Source organism: Canis aureus, chromosome 7 (assembly GCF_053574225.1).
Source record: "Canis aureus isolate CA01 chromosome 7, VMU_Caureus_v.1.0, whole genome shotgun sequence".
NCBI classification, from domain to species: Eukaryota; Metazoa; Chordata; class Mammalia; order Carnivora; family Canidae; genus Canis; species Canis aureus.
The window spans coordinates 14,491,202-14,518,600 of record NC_135617.1 but is presented as its reverse complement, the minus strand read 5'-3'; the positions used below and the strand labels follow the sequence as shown (position 1 = coordinate 14,518,600).

The 27,399-nt window shown below is 38.2% G+C and overlaps 1 protein-coding gene and 2 long non-coding RNA genes across 3 annotated transcripts in view; 2 read left to right on the top strand and 1 right to left on the bottom strand.

Moving 5' to 3' along the window:
* The window catches only part of LOC144317077 (uncharacterized), a 60,994-nt gene extending 58,129 nt beyond the window's left edge, over positions 1 to 2,865 (top strand). The window contains exons 3-4 of the long non-coding RNA XR_013382956.1: positions 1,599 to 1,656; positions 2,530 to 2,865. This is a non-coding gene — a long non-coding RNA (uncharacterized LOC144317077). The remainder of the gene's footprint in view (positions 1 to 1,598; positions 1,657 to 2,529) is intronic.
* MCHR2 (melanin concentrating hormone receptor 2) lies at positions 162 to 27,165 on the bottom strand. The gene is given in 6 exon segments (XM_077902973.1): positions 162 to 2,017; positions 2,020 to 2,285; positions 10,890 to 11,009; positions 13,600 to 13,794; positions 18,869 to 19,078; positions 26,962 to 27,165. Coding segments are annotated over 6 exon segments (1,017 nt in total). The 5' UTR covers positions 27,144 to 27,165; the 3' UTR covers positions 162 to 1,973.
* Positions 11,798 to 12,734, top strand: LOC144317079 (uncharacterized). Its single transcript, XR_013382958.1, has 2 exons — positions 11,798 to 11,978; positions 12,387 to 12,734. It is a non-coding gene; the product is annotated as an uncharacterized LOC144317079 (long non-coding RNA).
* Positions 27,166 to 27,399: the final 234 nt, after the last annotated feature.

The window sequence follows — 27,399 nt, the reverse complement described above, 5'->3', positions numbered from 1 at the left end:
AATGATAAATACCCAAGTATTAATTAGATATGGGAAACTGATCATTAACTTATCTTAAAAGTAAACATGTACACAGTCTTTATCAAATCATCTCAACGAATTTGCATCTGTGTGTGTATATACACTTATGTATAGAAAAACCATATATAGAGGCCCAGAAAGGATTTTAATAGTCATCCTTTTTATTTTGTACTTTGATTAAATGCTAAAGTTCTTTACAACTCTTTATAAATTAAATCACAAATTAATTTATATATTGGAATTACTTGAGGCCTATTGGAAATGCTTTAGAAAAATGTCTGTTGTTTTAAAATTATTTAAGTCTTTAAAATAATATTTTCTGTGTTAAAAAAGACAATGGAGGTAAACTCTTCAACTGTTTTTCAGTTACCAAATGGCAACATCTGTTTATGTCCCATGGTGTTGGGTCTTCAGATGTCAGGGCTACTCACTGAACCCTGACTACTGCACCTTAGGAAAGTAAGAAGGAAAGCCTCTGGAACTGTAGCCATGACATAGCTTCTTCTGAAATTGTAAAGGAGCATGTAGGCTCTGGGTCTAGCTCTGTAGAGCTCAGTTACAGAACTTACAGAACTAAAATATCTCAGAGGTAACCTATATCAGTCTCATGTTGTTTACATGATCTTAAATCCAGATATTCATTTATATATTACCTTGTTTCAAAATAGTCTTTAAAAGATCGAGAACCAAACACATTGGGTTAAAAGTCATGTGTGCTGACAGTTGAGATATAAAAATGAACATTAGGTTGTTAAAAAAAGCTGGTCTCTGTGACTCCTTTATGTAAAGGGTAGTTTAAAAATCAGTTTAAGACATCCATGGAGCAAGTGATTTTATGATTTAGATGATGGAGATGGATTTATAGATTTCATCCACAAACAAAATAACAGTGTTTTAACCTTTGTTGAGAATACAGGCTTTAAAAGCATTTCTTTCTTTTCTTTCTTTACAAAGTGCATATTTCCTATAAGCTCAAAGAGGAAAAATAGATATAATTAACATATACAAATTTAAGGGGTATTACTTTTTGTACCCTTGAACAAACATATACTGTACCCAAAGAGAATGTATCTGATTGGATGCTTAACAACCTGAAGAATACTATTATTAAAATGTAGATGCTTGTTTCTATAATTTGTAAGCATGAGAACAAAGCTAAATACAAAAGGATATGTTTAAATCATCAACTAAATTTTTACAGACATTAGTTCTTTCCTTATGGGGTTGTAGAAGAAAGCAACCCCCCAAATTATTTGACCCTCTGTAGTATGATCGGTACAGGTTGCCAAGGTGGTAGTTTCAAAGGACAGAAACAGGCAGACCTGGATTTAGCCCAGCTCTTACGTAGTTTTGCAGGATCAAGCCTACCACTTAACCTTTCTGAGGCTAAGTAAACTGAGGTAATACCTCATGAGTTTGTTACATGTAATCTTACATATTGCATATGTTCAGTACATGATAACTGTTATGGTAACAGGTGGAGTTGATTATTGAAGGCATTAGATTGGATTATACAAAATTTTGTAGATAAAAAATGGCCAAATTTCAGACCTCATTGTAAGGTGTTCTCTTTCTAGACACCTCAAGAGTACTATTGCAGTGAGCAAAGTATGGATGGCAAAGCCAGATTCCTTGGTGAGTTTTCAATCAATAGTCATGGATGGCCTTTTTATCAATGATAGTTACAGTATGCTGAAATAATATCCATAGCCATGGAGCTTAGGTATCTCAGACTATCCATCCCTTGCTTCCAGTGCAGACAAGTATTTTACATCTTACTAAAGTTAGCATATTAAACTCATTGCATTCGAATGATTATAATTCTGTTCCATGCTACTAAGAGTCAAAAGTACACAGGAAGGATAGACACAAGCACACTGTTTCACTGGCCCTTTCTAATAATATCAATAACATAGACAAGCCTATCTACTTTTGGTGATCCATGTACTCTCCTAAAAGCTCGATTTCAAGGTATTTTCTATATTGTTGATTTCTCAGTCACTCTCCTTTGTACTTGAGGTAGGCGTTTCCGGAAATTTCCACTCAGCATGATGTAGAGGAAAGGGTTAATGCTGCTGCTGGCATAGCTGAAACAGATGGAGAGATAATAGCCTACATGGAAGGCCAGTGTGGGCTGCTGCATCTTTAAGTTCACCAGTTGTATCACGTGGTAGGGGGCAGCACTTAGGATAAAGACCGCCACCAGCACCAGCACCATCTTTGTCAGCTTCATCACTCTCTCTTTTGGAACACTGGGATTGTAACTATAAAGGAAATATTAGGATAGACAGAACATAAACAACCATAGAAATTATGGGGCAATGATTTTCTAGAACTTTCATCAACAGAGATGTAATGCAGTTACCATGTGCCCCTTGATACGTTGTGATGAGAACTGATTTTTCCCCAAAGCACATAACTACAGTCTAATTGTGATACAATATCAGAAAAATTCAGATTGGAAACATTCTACAGGATACCTAACTAGTATTCCTTAATACTCTTTAGGTCATGAAAAATAAGAGAAGAGTAGAAACTGTCATAGACCAGAGGAGACTGAGGAGACATGACAACCAAAGACAATATAGTATTCTGCATTGAATCCTAGACCAGAAAGAGGACTTTAATAGAAAAATTGGGATACCAATTTCCAAAAAATTGGAACACAATAAGGGATAGAGTTTAGTAGGTAGTAATGTACCAATGCCATTTTCTTTGCTTTGAAAATTGTATCATGGTAAGGTAAGGTATTAATGGAGAAACGAAGTGAGGAGTATATAGGAACTTTCTCTACTGTTAATGTAACTCTTCTATTAATTTAAAATTATTCCAAAATAAATGTTTTAAAATTCCCAAGTTTTATCACGTTATATTTAGACATTCAATAGAAATGTCCTAGGGACACAGTTGAAGCAGGGACACCCTAGGGAATAATATATATATATATATATATATTAAAAAACAGCGTGGCAGCGGAAAGTCATTGTAAGGTGATTGCTCTGCAGTTTATCAGAGTAGACACCATCATTCCTCAAACTTCTTCCATTTTGAGGGATAACTAGACAGTGTGAGCTCTGTTTCATAAGATGCTCTTTGCATTTCTGAGAAAAGTGCTGGGAACACAGTGATCTGCTTTAGTGAACTATCCTAAAAGGGCTCAAGCATCCTTTCCACCTGTCAGTTTCTTAATGTTCCATATGATTCCATTTCAACTGTTTCACCAGCTCAGCTGCCTATAATACATTTAGAAGCTAAATTATTTTTCTATATAACTGTGGCTGCTTCCCTTTTCCATTCTAAACCGACCACCCTTTAGGGGTGCAATATTTCCAAAGAATTTCAAGAAAAAATATCATGGGTCAGTAGAACACCTATACCTTTGGCATTAGAGTTTGCTATGAATTTTGGCTCATGGACAAGTTGATCACCTATTTGACTTCTAGGGAAGATGATGGGTTAGGAGAATCCTAAACTCACCTCATTCCATGGATACACCTAGATAACACCCACATTAGTGTAAATAGTCCAGAAAATGATCCAAAGACTGGCAGAACAGACTCTCCATGGTTAATCAGAGAGAGGAGGGCAGGCACATCAAAATGGTTGGAAGGACAAAGATGCAGTCATGCACCAAACTGATATGTGAGACTGTTTTCTGGAGGGCAGGAAGATCTAAGCATGATGAAGGCAAAGGAGCAGACCCTACACCAGGTACCCCAAACAGGGGAGGACTTGCACTTGGAAGATGAATCTTCACAACATTTGGCTTTAAAACCAGAAGGGCTTAACTTCACAAGTTTTGCAGTCAGTGAGGCTTAACACCTGGAACTTTAAAAGTCATCAGGGTCAGCTCTGGGAGAGCCAGAGCATAATAGGAAACTGAGTTCCCACCCTTAAGGAGACAGCACAACAAACCATCCCTTGGAGATAAAGAATAAAAGCAGGGTTTTGAAAAATGCCTGGAGTTTGTGGGAAGATTTATTTACTAATCTCAGAACATTTGCAGGAGGAGCAGAAATTATTAGGAGACTTCTCCAAGAATAAAAGAGCTGGGAGTGCCATTTCTCTCCCTTGCCCTCCGGCCTAGATACATGGACACCTAGGGAACCAGTATAAACACTCTCTACTTGGCTTGCACACAGTGTGCCCTACCCTTCCTGCTCTCCTCAGAACTCTCCAACATGCCCTTGGTAGCCTCAAAAGTGGCTACATGTCCCCTCCCAGAGCAGAACTATGCAAATCTTGCCAACGTCACATTCTCTGGATCTGTATTCTCCAATATACCTTTGGCTGAAGCCCATGCAAAACAGTGCCACAAGCTTGGCAGTGTGCATATAGCTTGGATAGTGGTCAACAGCACTCCAAAGTGACTCTTGCCCTGGGGAGAAGGGAAGATAACCACCCACACCAGTTCCACTGTGGTCCCAGTAATGGCCCCAGGGCAGAAGTCTGGCCTGATTGCAGGCCCTGACCAACAATGAAAGCTTCTCTGGGGACAACACAGGGAGAGTGCCCTACAGTTCAGTGCGACTATAGCTGCTCCAGATGCCTGGTTTGACCCAACTCAAGACCAGGGCAGCCCCATATTGATCCATTAACAACACAGGAACCAAACCCTGCCTACAACAGGCATAGAGAGCCATTGCCGATGACTGGACTGAAGACAAATGCAGTTCAGCTATAATAGTAAGGCACATGCAACATGTATAGGAGACATCCCTGAAGTGCCAGGTTCTGGTGAACAATGAACATTGCACCGCAGAGGACTGTAGAGCCTTTTCTTCATAAGGCTACTACTTTCAAAAGCAGAAGATACAGCTCAGTTTCCTAACATATAGAAACAGACACGGGGTTAGACAAGATGAGGACCAGAGGAATGGGCCCCAGATGAAAGAACAGGACAAAATTACAGCAAGAGAGACAAATGAAATGGATATAAGTAATATGCCTGATAGAGAATTTAAAGTAATGGTCATAAAGATACTGGACTTGAGAAATTACTGAAATTAAAAATATACTAGAGGGAATTAATAGTAGAATAAAGGCATGTGTGCTGCCAAAGTTAATACAGAACAGTAAAATAGAGGAAGCAGAAGAATGGATCAGTGACCTAGAAGACAGAATAATGGAAAACAATCAAGCTGAACAGGAGAGAGGGGAAAAAAATGAGAATAGATTACCCTTAACTCATGACACAAGCATAAAAAATTTGCATCACAGGGATCCTACAAGGAGAATTGAGAGAAAAAGTGGGCAGAAAATTTATTTGAAGAAATAATAGCTAAAAACTTCCCTAATCTGAGGAAGGAAAAAAACATGCAGATCCAGGAGGCACAGAGAGGTCCCAATAAAATCAACCCAAGGAGATCCACACCAAGACATATAATAATTAAAATGGCAAAAAACTGATAGAGAATTTTAAAAGCAGCAAGAGAAAATAAAATATTTACAAAGAAGGGACACCCCATAAAACTTCCAGTTGATTTTGTAGGGAGGAAGAGAGTGACATAATATATTCAAAGTACTAAAAGAAAAAATCCCTGCAACCAAGAATGCTCTCTATTCAGCAAGGCTATCATTCAGAATAGAAAGAGAGATAAAGGAGTTCCCCAGACCAACAAAAGTTAAGAAATTCATCATCTCTAAACCTCATAAATATTAAAAGGGATTCCTTGAGTGGAAAGGAAAGACCATAAACAGGTATTAAAAAAAATAGAAAGCATAAAAGTAGCAAAAATGTCTATAAAAGCAGCCCAGGGATTCACAAAATAGAAAGATGTAAAATATAACACCATATACCTAAAATATTGGGGGGAGAGGAGTAAACATTTAGTGCTTTTAGAATGAGTTCAAACTTGAGACCATCAACTTAATACAGACTGCTATATATAAGATGTTACATATAACCTAATGATAACCACAAATAGATACACAAAATATATAGAGAAAGGAATCCAGGTATATCACAAAACAAAGCCATCAAACTGAGAGAAGAGAGTAAGAGAAGAAAGGAACAAAGAAGAACTACAAAAGCAACCTTAAAATAACTTTAAAAATGACAATAAGTACATATTTATCAATAATTACTTTAAATGTAAATGGACTAAATGCTCTAAAGATAAGGTGATTGAATGGACCTATCTATATGTTGCATACCAAAGTCTTAATTCATTCCTAAAGACACATGCAGATTGAAAGTGAAGGGATAGAAAAACATTTAGCATGCAAATGGAAGTAAAAAACAAAGCTGGGGTAACACTACTTATATCAGACAAAAAAACTTTAAAAAAAAAGATTGTAACAAGAGGCAAAGGATATGACATAATTATAAAGGGAACAATCCAACAAGAACATATAACAATTGTAAATATTTATGGAACCAATATGGGAAAATCCAAATACATAAAGCAGCTATAAACAAAAATGAAGGAAGTAATTGATAGTAATACACTAATAGTAGGAGACTTTAACACTCCACTTACATCAGTGGATAGATCGGATAGAAAAATCAACAAGCAAACAGTGGCCTTGAATGACACATTGGAACGGACAGATCTAACATATATTCAGAACATTCCATTTTAAAAGAGTGGAATACACATTCCTTCAAGTGCACATGGGACATTCTCCAGAATAGATCACAAGTTAGGCCACAAAACAAGTCTTAACAAATTAAAAAAGATTGAAATCATATCATGCATCTTTTTCTGACCATATGCTATGAAGCTAGAAATTAGACACAAGAAAAAGTCTAGGAAGAACACAAATACATCGAGGTTAAATAAAATGTTACCAAATAATGAATGGTTCAATCAAAAAACCAAGAGGAAATAAAAAAATATGGACACAAATGAAAATGATAACACAATTGTCCCATATCCTTGGGATGCAGCAAAAGTTGTTCTGTGAGGGAAGCTTATAGTTATATAGGCTTACTTCAAGAAGAAAGAACAATCTCAAAGAAACATCCTATTTTTTATACATAAAACAATAGAACAAGAACAAACAGAACTCAAAACCAGGGAAGCCCGGGTGGCTCAGCAGTTTAGTGCCATTTCGGCCCAGGGTGTGATCCTGGAGACCGGGGATCAAGTCCCACGTCAAGCTCCCTGTGTGGAGCCTGCTTCTTCCTCTGCCTGTGTCTCTGCCTCTCTCTCTCTCTCTCTGTGTGTGTGTGTCTCTCATGAATAAATAAAATCTTAAAAAAAAAAAACAGTAGAAGGAAAGAAATAGTAAATATTAGAGCAGACTAAATGAAAGAGAAACTAACAAAAACACCCACAATAGAAGAGATCAATGAAACCAGGAACTGGTTCTGTGAGGAGATCAACAAAATTGATAAAACTTTAGCCAGACTCATTTAAAAAAAAAAGAGAGAGAGGAGACTCAGATAAATTCAGGAAGAGAAGAAATAACAACCAACACTATAGAAATAGAAAGGACCATAAGAAAATATTGTGAAATATTATATGCCAACAAATTGGACAACCTAGAAGAAATGAATAAATTCCTAGAAACATAATTTCCCAAAATTTAATCAGGAATAAATAGAAAACTTGAGCAGATTGATTATAGATCAATCTTGAACAGATTTCATTGCTAGGCAGCAATGAAATTGAATCAGTAATTGAAAAACTCCCAACAAATGAAAGTCCAGGACCAGATGGCTTCACAGGTCAATTGTAACAAACATTTAAAGAAGAATTAATACCTATTCTCAACCTATTCCAAAAAAAAAAAAAAAAAAAAGAGGAGGAAGGAAAGCTCCCAGATTCATTCTACGAGGTCAGCATTACCCTGATACCAAAACCAGATAGACCCTACAAAAAAAAAAAAATGATAAGCCAATATCTCTGATGAACATAGATGCAAAATCCTCAACAAAATATTAACAAACCAATCCAACAATACATGAAAATCATTCACCACAATTAAATGTGATTATTCCTGGGTTGCAAAGGTGGTTCAATATTCACAAATCATAAAGGCCTTTTATGAAAAACCCACAGCTAACATCATACTTAACGGGCAAAAACAGCAAGGATATTCTCTCTCACTGCTTTTAATAAACATAGTACTGGAATTCTTAGCCACAGCAATCAGACAACAAAAAGATATACTAAGCATCTAAATTGAAAAGAAGTAAAACTTTTCACTATCATGCAGATACATAATAGTATATTTAGAAAACCCTGAAGACCCCACTAAAAAATCTACCAGAACTGATAAATGAATTCAGTAAGGTTGTGGGATACAAATCAATATATAAAAATCCGTTTTCATTGCTATACACTAAGAATGAAGTAGCTAGAAAGAGAAATTAAGGTAACAATCCCATTTACAACTGCACCACAATTAATAATATGCCTAGGAATAAACTTAACCAATGAGATGAAAGATCTGTACTCTGAAAACAATAAAACACTGATGAAAGAAATTGAAGATACCACAAACAAATGGAAAGATATTCCATGCTCATGGATTGGGAGAACCAATATTGTTAAAATGTCCATACTACTCAAAACAATCTACAGATTTAATGCAATCCTTATCAAAATACCAATAGCATTTTTTTCCCACAGAACTAGAATAAATAATCCTAAAATTTGTATGGGACCCCAAAAGGCCCCAAATAGCCAAAGCAATCTTGGAAAAAGAACAACCCTGGAGGTATCACAATTCCAGATTTCAAAACATACTACAGAAATGTAGTAATCAAAACAGTCTGGTAGAGGCACAAAAAATAGACACGTAGAATAATGGAACAGAATAGAGAGCCCAGAGTTAACCCCACAATTATATACACGATCAGTTAATCTTTGACAAAGGAGACAAGAATATGCAATGGGAAAAAGACATTCTCTTCAACAAATGGTGTTGGGAAACTGAACCACTTTCTCACAACAAGCACCAAAATAAACTCAAAATGGCTTAAGGACCTAAATGTGAGATCTGAGATCATAAAAATCCCAGAAGAGAGCATAGACTGTAATTTCTCTGACATCAGCCCTGGCAACATTTTTCTAGATAGGTTTCCTGAGGCAAGGGAAGCAAAAGCAAAAATAAACTGTTGGGACTACATCAAAATAAAAATCTCTTCACAGCAAAGGAAACTATCAACAAAACAAAAAGACAACCTACTAAATGGGTTGTCATATTTGCAAGTGAGATACGTGATAAAGGGTTAGTATCCAAAATATATAAAGAACTTATTTAACTCACCACCAAAAAACCAAATACTCCAATTAAAAATTGGGCAGAAGATATTTCTCCAAAGAAGACATACAGATGGCCAACAGACACATGAAAAGATGCTTAACATCACTCATCATCAGGGAAGTGCATTTCAAAACCACAGTGAGATATCACCTCATACATGTCAGAAATGGCTAAAAAACAGAAAAAACAAGTGTTGGTCAGGTTGTGGAGAACAGGAATCCTCTTGCACTGTTGGAGGGAATGTGAACTGGTGCAGCCACTGGAAGCAGTACAGAGGTTCCTTAAAAAATTAAAAATAGAATTACCATACGATCCAGTAATGTGCTACTGGGTATTTACCCCCAAAATACAAAAACACTAATTTGAAAAAGATATATGTTACCCTTTGTTCATTGCAGTATTATTTATAATAGCCAAGATATGGAAGCAACTCCAAGGTTCACTGATAGACATGAATAAAAAATGTGTGATTTATACATGTGATGGAATACTACTCAGCCATAAAAAGAGGAAAATCTTGCCATTTGCAACATGAATTGAGCTAGAGAGTATAGTGCTGAGGGAATTAAGTCAGTCAGAAATGGAAAAATAACCATATGCTTTCATTTGTAGCTGGAAGAAACAAAGCAAATGAACAAGGCAAAAAAAAAAAAAGACAAAAAAATAGACTTTTAAATATAGAGAAGAAACTAGTGGTTGCCAGCAGGAATGTAGGTAGGGGGAATGTGTGAAGGAGGTGAAGGGGATTAGGAGGGGATTAATTAAGAGGGGGTTATGTGTGGGAAATCTAGTGATTTTGTCTGTCTAAAACATACAGTAATCTATTCTAAAGACAGATTTTAATAATATTTTTAAAATCTACCATGTTATGTATTCACTGACTCAATTTGGTATAGACAATTTCAAGTAGAAATAATTTTTTAAAAAGATTTATTTATTTTTAGAGGGAGAGAGAGAAAGTACACAGGAGAGAAGGGCAGAGGGGGAGAGAGAATCTTCAGACACCCCAACCCCCACCCTTCAACTGAGCATGGAGCTAGGCAGGGCTCCATCTCCTGACCCTGAGACCATGACCTGAGCCACTGTCAAGTGTTGGATGCTTAACCAGCTAAGCCACTCTGGTCCCCCTGGAAAATAATCTAGATTTATTCATAAAGGTTTTTCCCAAATCTTTTGTCTTAGGGTAAATCTTTGGTTTTATTTAGTCCTAATTAATCTTGTCCTAAGTATTCAAATATTAATGAGATCCCTATTCTCAAAATTAAAAAATTAAAACACAAAAATTAGAGAGTTATATTCAGCATCTAAGATATTTACATATGTACACAACTCTGCAAAGTGTACAAATAAAACATTTAAATACCATTGTTGATGAAAAATATAAAAGTATTCTTTAAATAGCATCTTGAGTTCTGTTTACATTTTTATGAAACCATTACCTCAGTGATTGGAACATTTATCACTGAGAGATCTCAAATAGCTGCTTCAGAACATGTCCTGTTTTCAGAAATTGCTCATGTAGACATTAATGCCCATATGTCTAAATGTGGTATGTTTCAAGTGATTGTTGTTTAAATTTCTATTGTAGATGTCTTAGGATTTCTGAATTGTTCTTTCAACAAATAAAATAAAATAGGGTAAACACTTACCATCTTGCATCTTTATTCTGTTGATACATCTCCCAAGTATAGCATAAAATTAAAATATAGCACACCAAAATCAAAGGCAAAGGGAAAAAAAAAGTTGTTATCGTCAAATAAAGTGTATACCTGTAAAATGAGAGAGAAGATATGACTGTCATATTCACAAGGTCAGGAACTGTCGTTTACAATTTATGAGGCATGATTCTCTAATTTTTCAGGGCCTGAGATAAAAGTCCTAGGGGAGAAGTTAAGGATCTTTGCTACTTTTACATAGAGAAAAATAAAATAAGATAAAGACAGAGAGAGAGGCAAACCCTAAAGTAAACTCTTTAACTCCAGGGAACAAACTGAGGATTGCTGAAGGGGAGGTGGGTGGAGGGACAGGGTAACTGGGTGATGGGCATTAAGGAGGACACTTGTTGTAATGAGAACTGGGTATTTTTTTTATTTATTTTTTATTTATTTTATTTATTTATTTATTTATTTTTGAGAACTGGGTATTATATGCAAGTGATGAATCACTACATTCTACCCCTGAAACTAATACTACACTATATGCTAACTAACCTGAATTTAAGTAAAATCTTGAAAGGAAAAAAAAAACTGTAAAATGGGAAAAAAAACAAAAAAACCTTCATTGTTCGCTAGCAATGGTACTTTCTCCTCTCACCAAGCCCAAGGCTACTGAGTACAGACAGATGAGAAAATGTATTATTAGCCATTATCTTTTAGTATTACTAACAAGAATACAGAATAGCAGGTAGAATTTATTATATAGCAGGCACTGAGTACTTTTTACATACTTTAATCCACTGAATCTGTCCAGCCCTATGAGTTCAATTGCCATTAGAGAAGAACAGCAGAAAAGAACAGTTAGAGAACATGTTCTTCTCATGTGAGAGAAGCACAAACTAAGACACAGTGGGATTAAGTGGCTTGCCCAGCTAGTAAGTAGCAGAGGTGGGATTTGAACCCAGATGGACAATTGAGCTGCACAGTCCACATTTGTAATCAAGGCTCCAGCTGGCCTCTCCAAAGGCCTGTTGTGAAATGAGCCAGTCTTTTCGTCGGTGCTCCCCCAGGGGAAATTCTCAGGTAAGAACTCCGTTTCTGCACAGATGCCAGGTATCCTCCTTCCTGGAAGAACCTTGGCATTGGCAAAAGAAGACAGCCCACATTGGGTAGGTGCAGACAGGGTGGCAGAGAGAGAGAGAGAGAGAGCACCTGGGACCAGAAGGGCTCCAAAAGTGCTTCCAATCTCAGTTCTCCATAAAGTCCTCTGGGGAAATCAACCCTTGAGCCTCAGAATATCCTTTATGATAACCAACCAAAAATAGCAGAAGCAGCTACTGGTGCAAAACAGTGAATCCTTGTTATTTCTTTGGCAAAGACTGAAGTCCTACAGTCACCAGGTTATGCTCCTCTTTCAGATATGTTGGGGTCCATATTAATGTATCAGTGATTAATTACTGTACTAGTGAATAAATATCATTTCACCATTAGATTGGCAGGTGGATTTGGTCTGTGGGTGCAGCCATTGCTGATGGGCGAAATAATGAATAAACAATCAATCCTACTGATGTTGCAGTCCTCTGGAGATTTTCGTTACTGGAATTGGAGCCTTGCCGGGGCCTCTACCATCATCCCTCTTGGGCTGTGACTACATGAGGCAAAACTGACTCATCCATTTAATAAGTGGTGGATGAGAAAAAGGAATCTTCCAGATTGACTGGAGATAATATATGCAAAAAAACATCTTACACAATACGTGACTCTTAGTAAGCCAGGAAAAAATTTTAGTCATAGACTCTAATGCTATGTTCAAAATTTCAAATAAAATTTTTGACTTAATTTTTCTTTTCAGATTAAAATGTGAGAAATCCCTATGTTGGCTGCTGCGTTAGTTACTGAGAGCTACTATAACAAATTACCACAAACCCAATGGCTTAAAACAACAGAAATTTATTGTTTCCATTCTGGAGTAAGAACTGAAACTAAGGTGTTGGCAAGGTTGGTCCTTTTGGAGGTTCTGAGGGAGAATCTGCTCTGTGCCTTTCTCCTTGACTCTGCTGGTTTCAGGCAATCCTTGGTGTTATTTTGCTTGTAGACTCATCACCCTGTCTCTGCCTCTGTCTCCTCAGGCACCCTCCTCTTTGTGTCCCTTCAGTTCTCACTCTCCTCAGCAGGGCATCAATCCCTGATTTGGGGCCGGCTGTAATCCAGCATGACCTCATTTAACTTATCTGCAAAGTGCATGTGTTATCTGCAAAGACCCTATTTCTAAATAAGGTCACATTCACAGGTACTGAGAATTAGGACTTGAGTAGATCTTTTTTTTTGCAGGGGGACATCATTCAACCAAACTCCAGTGGCATGCTGATAGGGCTTGAGTCTTGGTAACTCCCAGGCCTTGTTGGAAATTTTGCCCCCCCTTTATTTGGTTGTGTCTGGTTGCCATGGATCTTTAAAATCCATATTTAAATATGTTTGTGTCTACTGAGGCTACATAATTAAACTCCAGATCTGTTTCTAAAGGTTACCTTCCCCTTAAAATCAAGCTACCAACCTGATTGTGCAAAGCAGGAAACTAAGCAGGGAGACTGCCCCTTAGAGGATCCCCAAGAACACTCTGTGCCGCTGCTCACGTGTTGACAAGGAGGATGAAGCACTTCACAACTTAATTCAACTCTATTTTTCTTAAGTTTTAACAACCTACCGGAGTACATCGTCAGGGGATGTTAAATCAAAAGCACAACTCTCCACGCCGTCTTTAAATTTGATGACCTTCGAGTAGACCCAGACAGGCAGCGCCAGAATGAAGGAAGCTGCCCAAAGGCCCAAATTGATGCGGATGGTCTTGTACCTCGTTCTCCAACTTGTAAGTCGAAATGGTTGGACGAGAGCCAAGTACCTGCAAAGCCAGTTAAGAAGGGTTTGGGAACAATCAATAAAAGCACTGAGCTCCAAGGATGAAAGGTTCATGACAAGAGTAAATTATTAGTATTATTATCTTCCCTGAAGCACACCTCTATCAGGGTAAAAGAAAGTTATATTTTTTAAGAGCTGGCTGGTACCTGTAGAGAAAACAACTCTTGACCCTGCAAGTCTGAATAAACCACTCACTGAAATCGCTGTCATTTCCACGAACACACTGATAATAGTGAAACTCTGCCCTGTGCAAACTCTCTCTTTGCGAAGGTGCTTCCCATGTAGGCTAGGCTCTGGAAAACTTTGTCTCTGAGTGGGGGTTTCCTCCAGGAGGGAGAGGCCCTCTTTCCAGTAGGATTTACTGACAGGGAGGCAGGAAGGAGGCCAGTGCACTGGCTAGTAGGATCCCCTGGCAAGATGAGGTTCTGGACCACTGGGACAGACGTTTTGCCCAGATGGCCTTTTGGTGGGGGCCACCAGCTCCTGGAGGTTCAGGTCACAGAAGTTGCAGTGAGGATAAACAGATGTGGCTAGTACAGACAATGCAAAATCCTCAGGGAACTTAGGCTGGATGCCCGAGAGGGGAAATGGGCTGATTTCATAGGGGAAGGGGTTTTCTTTCTTTTCATTTTTTTTTCCATTTCTGATCCAGTAAAAAAGGATAAATCGTTAATTAAACTTGAAGTCCTGACATATCAAATATATTTGGTTGTCTAGAAAATCCAAAAAGAATTTTTCAGAGCCAACTGAAAGCTAAAGGGTGAGAAAGAACCTAGAACCCAGGAGGAAGAGTATTTGTGAGAGTGCAGTTTTGCTAGAGTTGCAGGTGTTGCAAGGCAGTAATCACAGACATTAAATAAATGCAAAACATGTTATGATGGTCATTTAATTTTTATAGAGCTACTTAAGGAAGATTTATAAAAATTAAAAGATTTCCTGTCCCTGTTCTTTCAATTTTGTATAAGAGACAGGACGTTTTAAAGGACACTTAGTTAAGGGACCCTTTGGCATGCAGGGAGACACTTGTGGCCCAAGGTACCCCAGCCCCTCCTCCTTATGCATATTGTACCTTCATTACCTGTGGCTAAAGGGAGAAGGACCCTCTTCCCCTGCTGGGGAAAGAGATGACGTGGTACTTGCACAGCAGCCCAGCCATCATTCTGTCTGGGATGAAAGGATGATGGAATCATGGCATAAAGAGATTAGGGAATCTTCTCTAATCCTCATCCTAACACTCTCCTTTCCCCATCTGAAAACCCTTCAATGATTTTCCAGCACCTTTGAAATAAAATTCAGAATTCTTACCATTATTTGTAAAGTCTTTCTCTACCTGTCCCTCCCTGTCACTCAGGCTGTCGTTTGTGCCTGTCTCCCTGCTGGCCTTCCTTCAAGGTCTCTTCCCTTTCAGGGCCAGGTGCATGCTGTCCTGGTGCATGCTGTCCTTTCTGCCGAGCAGAATCTCCCTCTGATTCATCTTACTCTTCTGTTGAGTCTCTATTTAACAGTCTGTGTCTCAGGAAAGCCTACCCTGATCACTCACTGTCTATAATGGCCAATGACTTTACATGCAGATTGTAGGGGAACTCTCCTTTCCCTTCCTAGTATATATCATTGTTTGGAAATACACATTTACCTGTGTGACTTTTCACTTAATATCTAAGTGAAGTTAGAAGCTTGGAGTAGAAGCCCCACGAAGGCAGGAACCTTGACTATCAGCTTAGTGCTGTTCTATCATCCTGTATCTAGTGTAGTTCCTGGCCTGTAGTCTTACTCAATACATATTTGCTTAATGAATGAATAACTAAATAGGGAATTTGGTTTCTACTTACTGACTTTTGATATTCTAGAGAATTTATTTATGAAATTAGTCTAGGCAGCTTTCATCTGGAGGCTTATTTTTAATATTTTGGATGTTTACATAATTTTTTTGGTAAGATTTGGAGGTAGGCACCCCCTATTGAAATATTTCACACCTGTAGTTATTACTAATCAGAAAAAGAAAAATGAAAATTATCAGAAACACTTGAAATTTATGTTCTATTAAACTGGCAATTAAAACCACTTAAATGTATAAGCAATCAGGATCACTGATGGCACGGTCATGGCCAATACCGTAGTTATGGCCTTGCAAAAAAAAACTCCATTTCTTTTTACAAAATTGCAGATATTGGGGCACCTGGGTGGTTCGGTCATCTGCTTTCAGCTCAGGTTATGATCCCAGGGTCCTGGGATTGAGCCCAGCATCAGTGTCCCAGCTCAGCAGGGAACTTGCTTCTCCCACTCCCTCTGCTGCTCCCCCCCTGCTTGAGCTTTCCCTCTCCCAAACAAAGAAATAAAATCTTAAACCCCCAAATCGCAGATAGTGAAGTTTTATGCATTTTGTACAGATGGAACTGTAAGAAATGCTGAAGAGGAAAAGATTCAGGTTTACGGAATCTTCACTTTTCTCTGGTGATGTGATCCTCTAGAGTGAGGGCCGAGCAAAGGATAAGTGCCCAAGTGTCTTAATACTAAAGTAAAAGTTTAGCATACTGTGTCCATTCGATTAAAAAAAAAAATGACATTCATAGGGCACCTGGGTGGCTCAGTCAGTTAAGTGTCTGCCTTTAGCTCAGGTCATGATCTCAGGGTCCTGGGATGGAGCCCCAGGTCAGGCTCTCTGTTCAGCAGAGAGTCTGCTACTCCCTCTCCCTCTGTTCTCTCTCTCTCTCTCTCTCTCTCTCTCTCAAGTAAATAAAAATCTTTTGAAAAAATGACATTCGGGTGTATAAGATACATATACACATGAGCACATATACTCACAGACAAGAACCCGGGAACCTTAGGAAATGTGTACAGTTGGTCTGTTCCAACACAGACAAGGTCTATTCACTTTATTTTCAGTAAGAGGTTTACAGAAGACATATGACTTCCCTTCTTTTTTTTAAAAAGCATTTTTAAAAATTTCATTTATTTATTCATGAGAGAAACAGAGAGAGAGAGAGAGAGAGAGAGAGAGAGAGGTAAAGACACAGACAGAGGGAGAAGCAGGCTCCATGCACGGTGCCTGACGACTTGATCCCGGGTCTCCAGGACCACGACCTGGGCCGAAGGCGGTGCTACACCACTGAGCCACCCGGGCTGCCCCACGACTTCCCTTCTTTAAAGAAAAACCAGTACTCTCCTGTCTTCAGAGTATAGGATATGAAGAAGCTTTTATTATTTCTAAGAATGGGATTATGATTGGTAAGATATGTACTTTAGGTTGCTTTTTTGCAGTGGGGCTGCCCTGTGCAGAGCCCTCTCCCTGCATTGGAATGCTGGCAAGCTCACCAGGCTTCACTCAAGATACTGTCAGCATTGGTTGGCATCAGCTGAACTAACCAGACCTACATAGTACATTGATTTTAAAATGTGGTATTAATTATAAACTGAGAAGAAGCGCACTCTATTTTTTGAGAATTCTTGTACAGAAAAGCAACAGGTTATAAAAAATGCATTAAACATCATGTCTGAATAATAATGATTCAGTGAGGGATCCCTGGGTGGCTCAGCGGTTTAGCGCCTGCCTTTGGCCCAGGGTGCGATCCTGGAGTCCCGGGATCGAGTCCCACGTCGGGCTCCTGGCATGAAGCCTGCTTCTCCCTCCTCCTGTGTCTCTGCCTCTCTCTCTCTATGTCTATCATAAATAAATAAATAAATCTTTAAAAAAATGATTCAGTGAATGATTTCTTTGAACCTCTCTATTCCTTTGTTTATTCATTTTAAAAACTGCTCATCATTTCCCCACCCCAAGGGTACACATGGAAGGGTAAAAGAGGCAGAGTTCAGGGAGAAGTCCTGGATTGGACCCAGGAAAATTTAACATAGCCCTCAAGACTAATTGTCAAATCATTCATTTATTAGTACTTTTTGAGCACCCATGTGACAGGCATTGTCACACAGATACTTGGTATAAGTGATCAAAGACCCTGCCTTTGTGGAATTTACATTTAAGGGGCAGAGGAAGCTGAACAATAAACAGTACACACATTCATATACAAAGTAAATTAAACTGTGATATATTGGCAGCAAGGGAGAAAGAAAAAGGTCAGAGCAAAGGAGGTCAAGTGTGCTGGGCTAGGGTAGGGATGAAAAGAAGATGGATGGAGATTCTAAGTAGGTTGTTCTCTGAGATAATTCCTGTTACTCATATTACTGTGTCTTTAGGGCTTGTTTCTGTTTGGGGAATGCTGCTAAAACCTAGTCTGGAGTTCCTACCATCTGTATGATGCAGAGATATCCTAATTTGCCTGCTTCCTGAAGAGCCAGGTAATGAGGTAGTTGGGAAAGCAACCTGCCATGTCAAGAGACAGCCTGGTTCTGAACTGGGCTCCACCACCCACTAGCTCCACAAGTACCCACCATTGCTGCCATCTCCTCAAATAACATTAGCTTACATAGTTGGTGAATATGGTTGTGGCACATTCCAGGTCACAGTCGAATGCATTTTTAATGATGTAAAGTGGCATCATTTGCATTAACCAGTCATAACAATGGGTGTACTAGAACATCTCTTCAGAGCTATTCAGGAGCCCAAATCTAGTCCCCAGATTCCTTTAAGCTGCTAGGTGATGATAGGACTCTGAGACATTCAACATACCAGAAATTGCTCTGGACAGAATGAGGAGACCTACTTCAGTTTTCAGCTTTGCCACTGACTCACCATGTGCCTTCAGAAAGGCCCCTCACTTCTTGGGACTTCAGCTTTCTCATTGTAAGAATGATGGGGGCACTCATTTTGGTTTTCAACATTTCATGACTTCAAAGTATTTTTATCTGGCAGTGAATTATAAATAAAACTAAAGTTAAAAAGAATGATTTGCCAAAAGGAGATTTTAGTGTTTTAAGTTTTCCATTAAAAAATAAATTTCTATGAAAGTTGGAAAAAATATTTTTAAGTCCTATGATGAAACAAGCAAAGAATGAGGAACTTGGCTGTTACACAGTAGAATCAATATTTCTTAAATTGGGATGACCGTGGGGAAGCACAAGCACTTCTGGATTATGTTAAGCTATTTCAGAGTTTCTTCACTTACCTGTCTATACTCATCACAGTCATGATGGCACTACAGGCAAACTGGTTGCAGGTATCCAGGGATGTGATAATGGTGCAGAGGGGCCCCCCAAACACCCACTCTCCTCCCCGGGCCCACTGATGAATAAGAAATGGCATTCCAATGATGTGGACCAGATCAGCCACAGCCAGGTTGCAGATATAAATGTCAGGAATGGTTTTTTTCCTGGACCTGAAAGAAAATAAGGAAACTGACAATTGATATTCAAAGTATGTACCATCTTTAGTATATGCCACCTGTTACAAATTGATAATTGTTAAAATGAATTTTAAAGGGAGTTAAAGGAAAACTTAAACAAATGCACATACAAATTCCTAGTCTTGTGCATATTTAAACATTTTGAACTATACATCTGATAACTAACTGTGGTGGCTTAAAAATATGGCTACAAATTCTTTGATGCTGCTTTCAAAAGATGGAACCTAGTTCCCTCTGAGTGTGATTAATCTTAGTAACCCACTTTTCACAAATGGAATATGGTAGAAATGACAATGTGTGACATAAGAACATAAAGGCATTATAGGGTTTCTCTTTGCTCTCTCTTGAATCACTTTCTCTGGGATAGCCAGCTGCCATCTTGAGGGGTTACCCAAGCAACTTTGTGGAGAGGTCCACGTGGAGAGGAGCTGAGGCCTCTTGCCAACAACAAGCACCAGTCTTCCAGGTTTGTGAGTTAGCTACTTTGGAAGTAGATGCTCCCACTCCTGCCGAGATGACTGTTGCCTTGGAGGACACTGCAACTTGATAAGAGACTCGGAGCCAGAACCACCCAGCTAAGCTGTTCCTAGATTCTCGCCCCTTGAAATGGTGTGAGAATAAATGTTTGTTGTTTTAAGCCAGTAAGTTTTGGGGGTAATTTCTACATAGCAACAAATTATACCGACTCTAAGCTCAGGCAAAAAGCTTAGTTCTTGCTTATTTCTAGCACCAAAAACAGCTGAACAAGGAAGACAAATGGTTTCCATTGTATAATGCCTTTTTTCCCCACTGAAGTGGAAGTCAAATCTTAACAGGTTATTCTTAAAGAAATTTCAACTTTTATTTAGAAATATTCCAACAAAATCTAACCCAATAGCAAAGACTATAAATTAAGACTCTGAAATCTAGAGAAGAAATCTGAAAAGAGTAAACTGGTAGAGAGCCCAGAGGATGATCTCATGACTCCTGTTGGGAGGAGTGAATTCAGTGCTATCTAGATATGGCACTCTTCTCTCTAGGCAAAGGAATTTTCTAAGAGCAGAAATTTAAAATTCATTTGGTCCCTATGTTCAAGGAGTTGGGTTATTCAATAATAAACAGGTAACATCTTTCTCTGGGAGATGCTATTAATTCAGCAAGCATTTTGTTTGTCAACAAACCAGTTATATGTCAAGCATAATATTGTGCTCTGGGGCTGCAAAGCTAAATAATCTATAAACTGTAATATCAAGGAGCTTGTAGTCTAGGTATGTCTAAATAAATAATCACTGCAGTGCAGTGACAAAGCTAGAGCTAGCACAAGAAGCACACAAAGGGGCTTCTGCCCCTTACCCTGGGGACAGTCGAAGCAGATTTCTTGGCAGAAGTGGCATCTGAACTGAGGACAAATAAGACTTTAAAGAGCATATAAAAATTAGCCCTAAGATCATACCACAATTATTAGTTCACTCGGTACAGAGCTTTGCTCTGTGATTTGGAGGCTAGTGTGTGTCTTTATTATTCATTGGCTGAAAATTCTACAGCCTGTGAATTTTATTTCTAAGCCAGTGAATCCTCATGTGAGACTAGTCGGTGAGGATATTTTACCCAGGCTCTGGCAAGCACACATTGTGGGGCAGTTACGGCCATTGAGTACTTAACTCAGCAACCACACTCTGGGCATTGTTGATGCACTATAAAGCATGTTGGTTCCTTGTCCCCAGCAGGTTGGTGACTCATATCAGAAAGACCCAGAATGAGAAGAGATTTGAGGAAAAGATCGTGTCAACCAAAAAAACAGCCAAGTGACTGGCCTTGGTCTCTCATCCTCTGTCCTATCCAGGCCATTGTCAGTGGGAGTTGGGGAGGAGCAGTGGGGTGGGAGAAATAGACCCTAGAGGTCAGGTACAAAGAGTTCCACATGAAAAACACCACCAAACCCCCCCCATAAATCAGCCTATAAACAGATGTTATTTCCATTTGAATTGGGATATAAACCATAAGTGGTTGCGTAGGGTCTAATTGCAGCAATTAGATTCATGGCCCTTGCTCTTCTCTAGACAGACACCCATCATTTAGTGTTAATGAATTATGGTAATTCTATTGTTGAGGACAGTGCAGACCATTAACTGGCAATTAAAAAGAATGAAATAAAGTGTTTCTAGATGATATTATTTATGGAAAAAGAATTCTGAAGCAAATGATCTGGGCATAAGATAATAGGGCAATAAAAACACATTATGTTCATTATTGCTTTCTTTACTAAAAGTGACAGCATAGAAATTAAAATTGTAAAATCTCTACCTATACAACTTGCATTCTTTATTTAGGTCTAATTTATCTCTAGATTTTCTGTTGCCAGAATTCATTAGATTCCTGTCTCTCCTGACTTAAACATTTAAAATAAAAAATGTAGCCTTGTGATCATTTTAGCTAACATGTTTTCCATATGGTTAACATGGCCATATCTAAGGCTCACTAATTTAAAGAATGATAAGATAAATTATGGTATTCCACATTACCCTGCAATAATTACATAGTTGTTACAAATCATAGTCAAGAATATTTAATCAAAAGGGAAACATACTGATTAAGTAAAAAAAAGTTCCAATTATGTATGCAGCATAAATTTATGTAACATTTAAAGAATTTATTTCAACATGTTTAAAAATATGCTGGAATCATATGTCAAGTGATTACAATGCTTATCTATTGGTTAATAGTATAACTGATTTTGACAAAATTTTTAAAAAAATGTATTTACATGTTGCAGTCAGAAGTAACAATATATGCTATGGATTAAATAAAACTGGTAAAAACATATAACACCGCATATGCAGGAGGCTGCTTTGCTGATCAGCTTGCTCTCAGATCCATTTCCCACTCTTCTCTAGCTTTGTTCCTGGGTCTCCTTGCCAACTGGCTTTTGGTTGGTTTTGGCCAATAAGGAAGCACTACTGGAGGCAAGCTGGAGGATGGAAGGGAGGAGAAGCCAGGACATTTCCTTGTTCTTTCTGCTGTTAGCATCTCTGCCAGTGGCTGCATTCCATCCATGGCTCCACCTTCATCCTGTAGCCTCTATTCTATGGTCCCAGATCCCATTATGGCTGTAGTTCCCACCAGGCAGTTCAGACTCCTGAGGTCTTTTCTCCATCCAGCTCAGGGCCAAGAGAAGGGTGGTGGTGTTGGGGTGGAAGATGGTGGTGTTGGTTAGGACACAGTAGTAGCTTCCTACTTTTGTATATCTCTGAGTTGCTTTACCAGCCTCTGTTTGGCATTTATCTCTATTCTTATTGTGAGCCAACTCCAATGGATTAGTTGTGATTTTGTGAAGCAATGTGCTAAGAACAATTCTGAGTCTTCACACAAGGACTATTTACAAAACAAACATCTGCACAGATTAGAGATGACTGGCATGAATGGGAGAGTTTAGGATAAAGTGACATGTTTGCCAACTTTGCTCTACATACATAGTGTAGTATAGTTGAAAGAGAACCTAACAGGGAATCCCATCTTCATTTCTATGCCCTCCTTGTGTCCTTGGGCAAGGCATTCAATCTCTTTAGATTCCAGAGTTGTCTAGGTGTATTGGACCATCACAACGAGGCTCTCTCAACAACTTTCCAGTTCATGTACACAAATGTGGCTGAAAGTTTCTGCAGTATCTAAAGCATAGGCTATATGTATGTATACACCAACAACAACTTACATGTGGCTGACCCTCCTGAGAGTGGCTGAGGGCTGGATCAGAGGGAGCCAGTAGTTATGATTTAAGCTGGGTGGGAAAAAGGAAGAGGACTTGTTCTAAGTATTTCCCCTCCCTGTCTGTTAGTAACTGGTGTTCCACTATTAGGTCACTAATGTTCCTTCAGGTTATTGCAGCGACCCTCTTGTAATCTCTCTATAAAATGTAGATACCTTTGGGAGGGTTAAAAGTAAGGTGTCTCAGTAATTCATGATTTAGTGTGAATTCATTGACTTGACAGGGAGTTGAGGTCAAAGAATGATAGAACGAGGACTTTTTATTTTTCAGGAGACAGGCATCCCTTAGAGAGTCTTTGCCTACATGAAGTTGTCTGTCAGTAGACAGGTGAAAATGTGTTCAGGAGGTGGGAGTGGGGGACTGATGGAGAAGAATGTCCTCCCTTTTGTGGAAGTAGCTTCCCATGGCCCACTGTGACTGTGGAATGTAGTTGTGTAATGAGGCTGAGTCCACTAGTCTCTCTCTGAGGAATTAAAGGGGGAAATGATTCTGTTATAACTGGCCCAATTTCCCTCCTACATTTTTGTTTCCTAATCTGGTTTCCTTTTGACCAGCTATGAATTTAACATGTGACAAACTAGTAATGATCTGCCCTCCCTACTTTATAGTTACCTTCCTTAATGCACAAATTGCTTCTTTTACAAATAGCCACCTAGACTCTCTTTTTTCTGGAAACTCCATCTTCCTTAAACCTATTTTTTAATACATGTTTCTAGTCTTCCTTTGCAAAGCCAGTAGTTAGTTTATTGCTTGCTTGCCATCATTGCTAATGATCTTACTGACTTTCGGTTCTATTCATTCTCTTCTGAGGCAGATATTCATCATAAACGAGAAAGTCCTAAACCTTTTCTTTCTTTTTTTTTTTTAAGATTTTATTTATTTATTCATGAAAGAGAGAGAGGCAGAGACATAGGCAGAGGGAGAGGCAGGCTCCACGCCGGGAGCCCAATGTGGGACTTGATCTCGGGACTCCAGAATAACGCCCTGGGCCAAAGGCAGGTGCTCAACTGCTGAGCCACCGAGGGATCCCCAGTCCTAAACCTTTAAGTATATCTATTTCTCCTTATTTTTTCTGTAGTCTTAATATTTTAATTAAAGTACCCATCTGCTAAGAGAGTAACAAAAGATCATGGCAAGACATGATGAAAATATTAATATAAATTGACTTAAAATTTGTGGAGGCCAATTTAAAAATTTAAAAAATTAAAAAAAAAGTGTTAGATAAATTCTAAGCCAAAAATAAATTAAAATTAATTTGCTTTCAAATGGCTTTTGAAAGACTAATACATTTTTAGAGAGCAACTTGCAATGAAAAATATTAAAGTCCTAGTAAGAAAAATTAAAATTAAGTTGCCCCCAAATGTTTTTTGAAAGATTAAAAGATTCATCTTAAATGCTCCATTAACATATATCTTCTCACATATTACCTAGAAAATGGTAATGATAGAAAGGACAGATTTTTCACAATCATTGCAAATAAGTTGGTCAGTATTATGGCTCAGGTTTTCTTTTTCAGTTAAATGGTTATTTGCTTTAAGTTGAGAATTTGTTTCTAGGAATTATAGCTCAGTATTGACTTTTGGAAGAGTTCACATTCCATATTTCTTCTTTTTTCCAGCTTTGTCTCCAGATTAATAGGATCAGGCTAATACCTTTCGGTGTAATTTGAGGGAAGCCGAGAATTTTCTCTGGCCCCAAATATCTCTCCAACAGCTTGTCACGGTCTGAAATCTAATATTGAAAAGTCTTTGCATATAAAAGTTGCCTGTAGAGGGGATCCCTGGGTGGTTCAGTGGTTTGGCGCCTGCCTTTGGCCCGGGGCGCGATCCTGGAGTCCCAGGATCGAGTCCCGCATCGGGCTCCCGGCATGGAGCCTGCTTCTCCCTCTGCCTGTGTCTCTGCCTCTCTCTCACTCTCTGTGTCTATCATAAATAAATAAATCAATAAATCAATCAATAAATAAATTAATTAATTAAATAAATCTATCTTAAAAAAAAAAGTTGCCTGTAGAAAATGCAACCATTTCTGCAGGGCCAACACATTATGAGAACTTGATTTCTCTCTAGTGGGGCCAAGGCTCTATGGGTATGCAACACACTACATGTACCTCTAGGAGAGGACAGTAAAAATACCAATGGGTATGAGGGAAAGATGGAAAGAGAAATGGGCAGGAGCAACAGGCAAGGAGAGAGCTAGAAACATTCTCGTGTTTCTATTAACTTTCTACTTGGAGCTATTGTCTCCTTGAGGCTTCCTGAGAATATCTGTTTATTTCTGTTTCCCTTCCTTGAACTTATTATTTGAACCATCTTTTTTTTTTTTTTTTTTGTCCCTGCTTGATTGTTTTTAATGTATTGTATTTTTTTTTCAATTATATCTGTTTAAATCTCATCTTTTCCACTCGTCTATGAGCTTGTTAGGTCAGATGCTGCCACATTTCTTTGGGATTTTCATAACCTTTGGTGCTGGGTTTACAATAGGTTTTAGTAATACATACTGAGTTGAACTACTTCTAGCACTTAAAAAAATTAATGTAAAATGCTTGATATTCCAGAAACCAATATCGCACTGTATGCTTGATACTCACAAATGGCTTTTTAGGACACAATAAAAAATGCCTGAATTCATTAAGAGTAAAATTCTAATACACTAAATAAATCTTCAATTATGGATGGTGTAAAAAATTCCATTGATATGCTACACCGAACAGCAGGAATAATGACAATAATAATTTGAAAGTAGGCTTGCTGATGAGAAGCCGCTTGGGGAAAGTGACCAGTTACGAGCTTTCTCAGGGATGGTGAGTGTCACATCCATCACCATCCTGAGGGCTGCTCTTGCTCTTAATTGTTTCTGGGAGAATTCTTCCATCCACATGGTAAATCCACTGTCTTTCTAGTTTAATGATTTGTTTGTTTTTATTAGGGTAGAGAAAATAGCCTGGAATTTGCAATCATGGGATTTGAGTTCAATGCCAGGATTGTCACTTACTAGTTATGTGATGCTGGACAAGTTATTTTCTCTCCTAAGCCTCTTCTTCTAAATGGGTATAATAATAGTACTGCTCTTTTGAGGACTGAATGATTTGCAGCTGTGCTTTGTAAATATAATGTGCTATACAAAAGATTGTTGTAGTCATATGTTAATATAATGCTGAAAACACCTACTAGGTAGTACTCTCAAATGTGTTTTCTTATATAGAAACAAGGATGAAATTTTCTTTAATGATGGTTATAAGCATGATTAGAGACCAGGATAATAACATTTAACATGTTGATTAAAACAAGTAAATGTGAATATAATCAGGATAGCAAAGATATCAAGCAGTGATGGGGCACATGTACACCAACTCTGAATCCATCTATCAAAGCCCATGGGAAGCAAGAAATTTATTCTTATTCTCCAGGTTGAGCCTTATGCCCAAGGTTTGAGAGGAAATAGGAAATTATCTGAATGAGGTGGGAGATGTGAAGCAAAGGCAGGAGGTGCTCAGGAGCAGATCTCTCTCAGTTTGGCCTACATGGGGCTGGCTGGTCTAAGCCCCCATCTGTGACTGCCTGATCACTTATCACTTTGAGTGATAAGTAAAGTCTCTCTCTTGTCCAAATGAGTGCAATATAGTCCCTTTCACCAACTGATGAGGGTAGTTTTGTTTTGTTTTGATAAATACAAAAACTTCATCTTTATTGCTGTATAAGCATCTGTGGGCTATACACAGGATAACTCTTATTGCCAGAAAATAAAATGGTTGCATTGCAGTTTTGCTCCATGCCTAGGTTCCACCTCTAGAGATTCTGAATTATTTAGATGAAACTATGTATTAGGAGTTTTGAAAGCTCCTCAGGTGATCTGATAATGAAGCTAAGCTTGAGGATGACTGCTATAAAAATTCACTAACCCAGCAGTACACATTGGCTTGGGTCTTTTCATTTTGAGTTTTGCAACTTAGATTTTACTTAATACATGATGCAAATAATCTATAGAATCTCCTTTAATTATCTTAGCCAAATATTTCCCAAACCAATTTCATTAAGAAAAATTATATAAAGGGAAAGGGATTCATTTAGTGAGTATAAGATGTGCCTAAATTATGGAAAAGATAAGAAGCTCTTACCTTATTATAGTGAATACAATGAGGATGTTGCCAACTAGCCCCATTGAACAGATAATCCCAATCATAGAAGGGAGGATGATTGTATCTAAAATGCTGAGGGTGTGATAAGCAAACTCTTTATTGCAGGATTTGTTCAAAGGTTCAGCAGAGGTGTTCCAACAGGATGAGTGAAGTGAATACATTGTTCATGAACTTCTAGTGGTTAAAGCTGTGAAGGAATAAATAATAATTTATTTAATGAATTTAATGAATTTTTGAGGCAGTTCCATGAACATAGCTTTTCTTTAATTCAAAAAAATGTTTATTGAGGTTTTCTTTGCACCAGTAATCCATGCAACATAAGATTCCAGGTGAATACGACTGCTCCCTGTCCACAATGACCTCACAGATTACCAGAGGAGATATGTAAACAGTAAATTATAGAACAGTGTACTGATA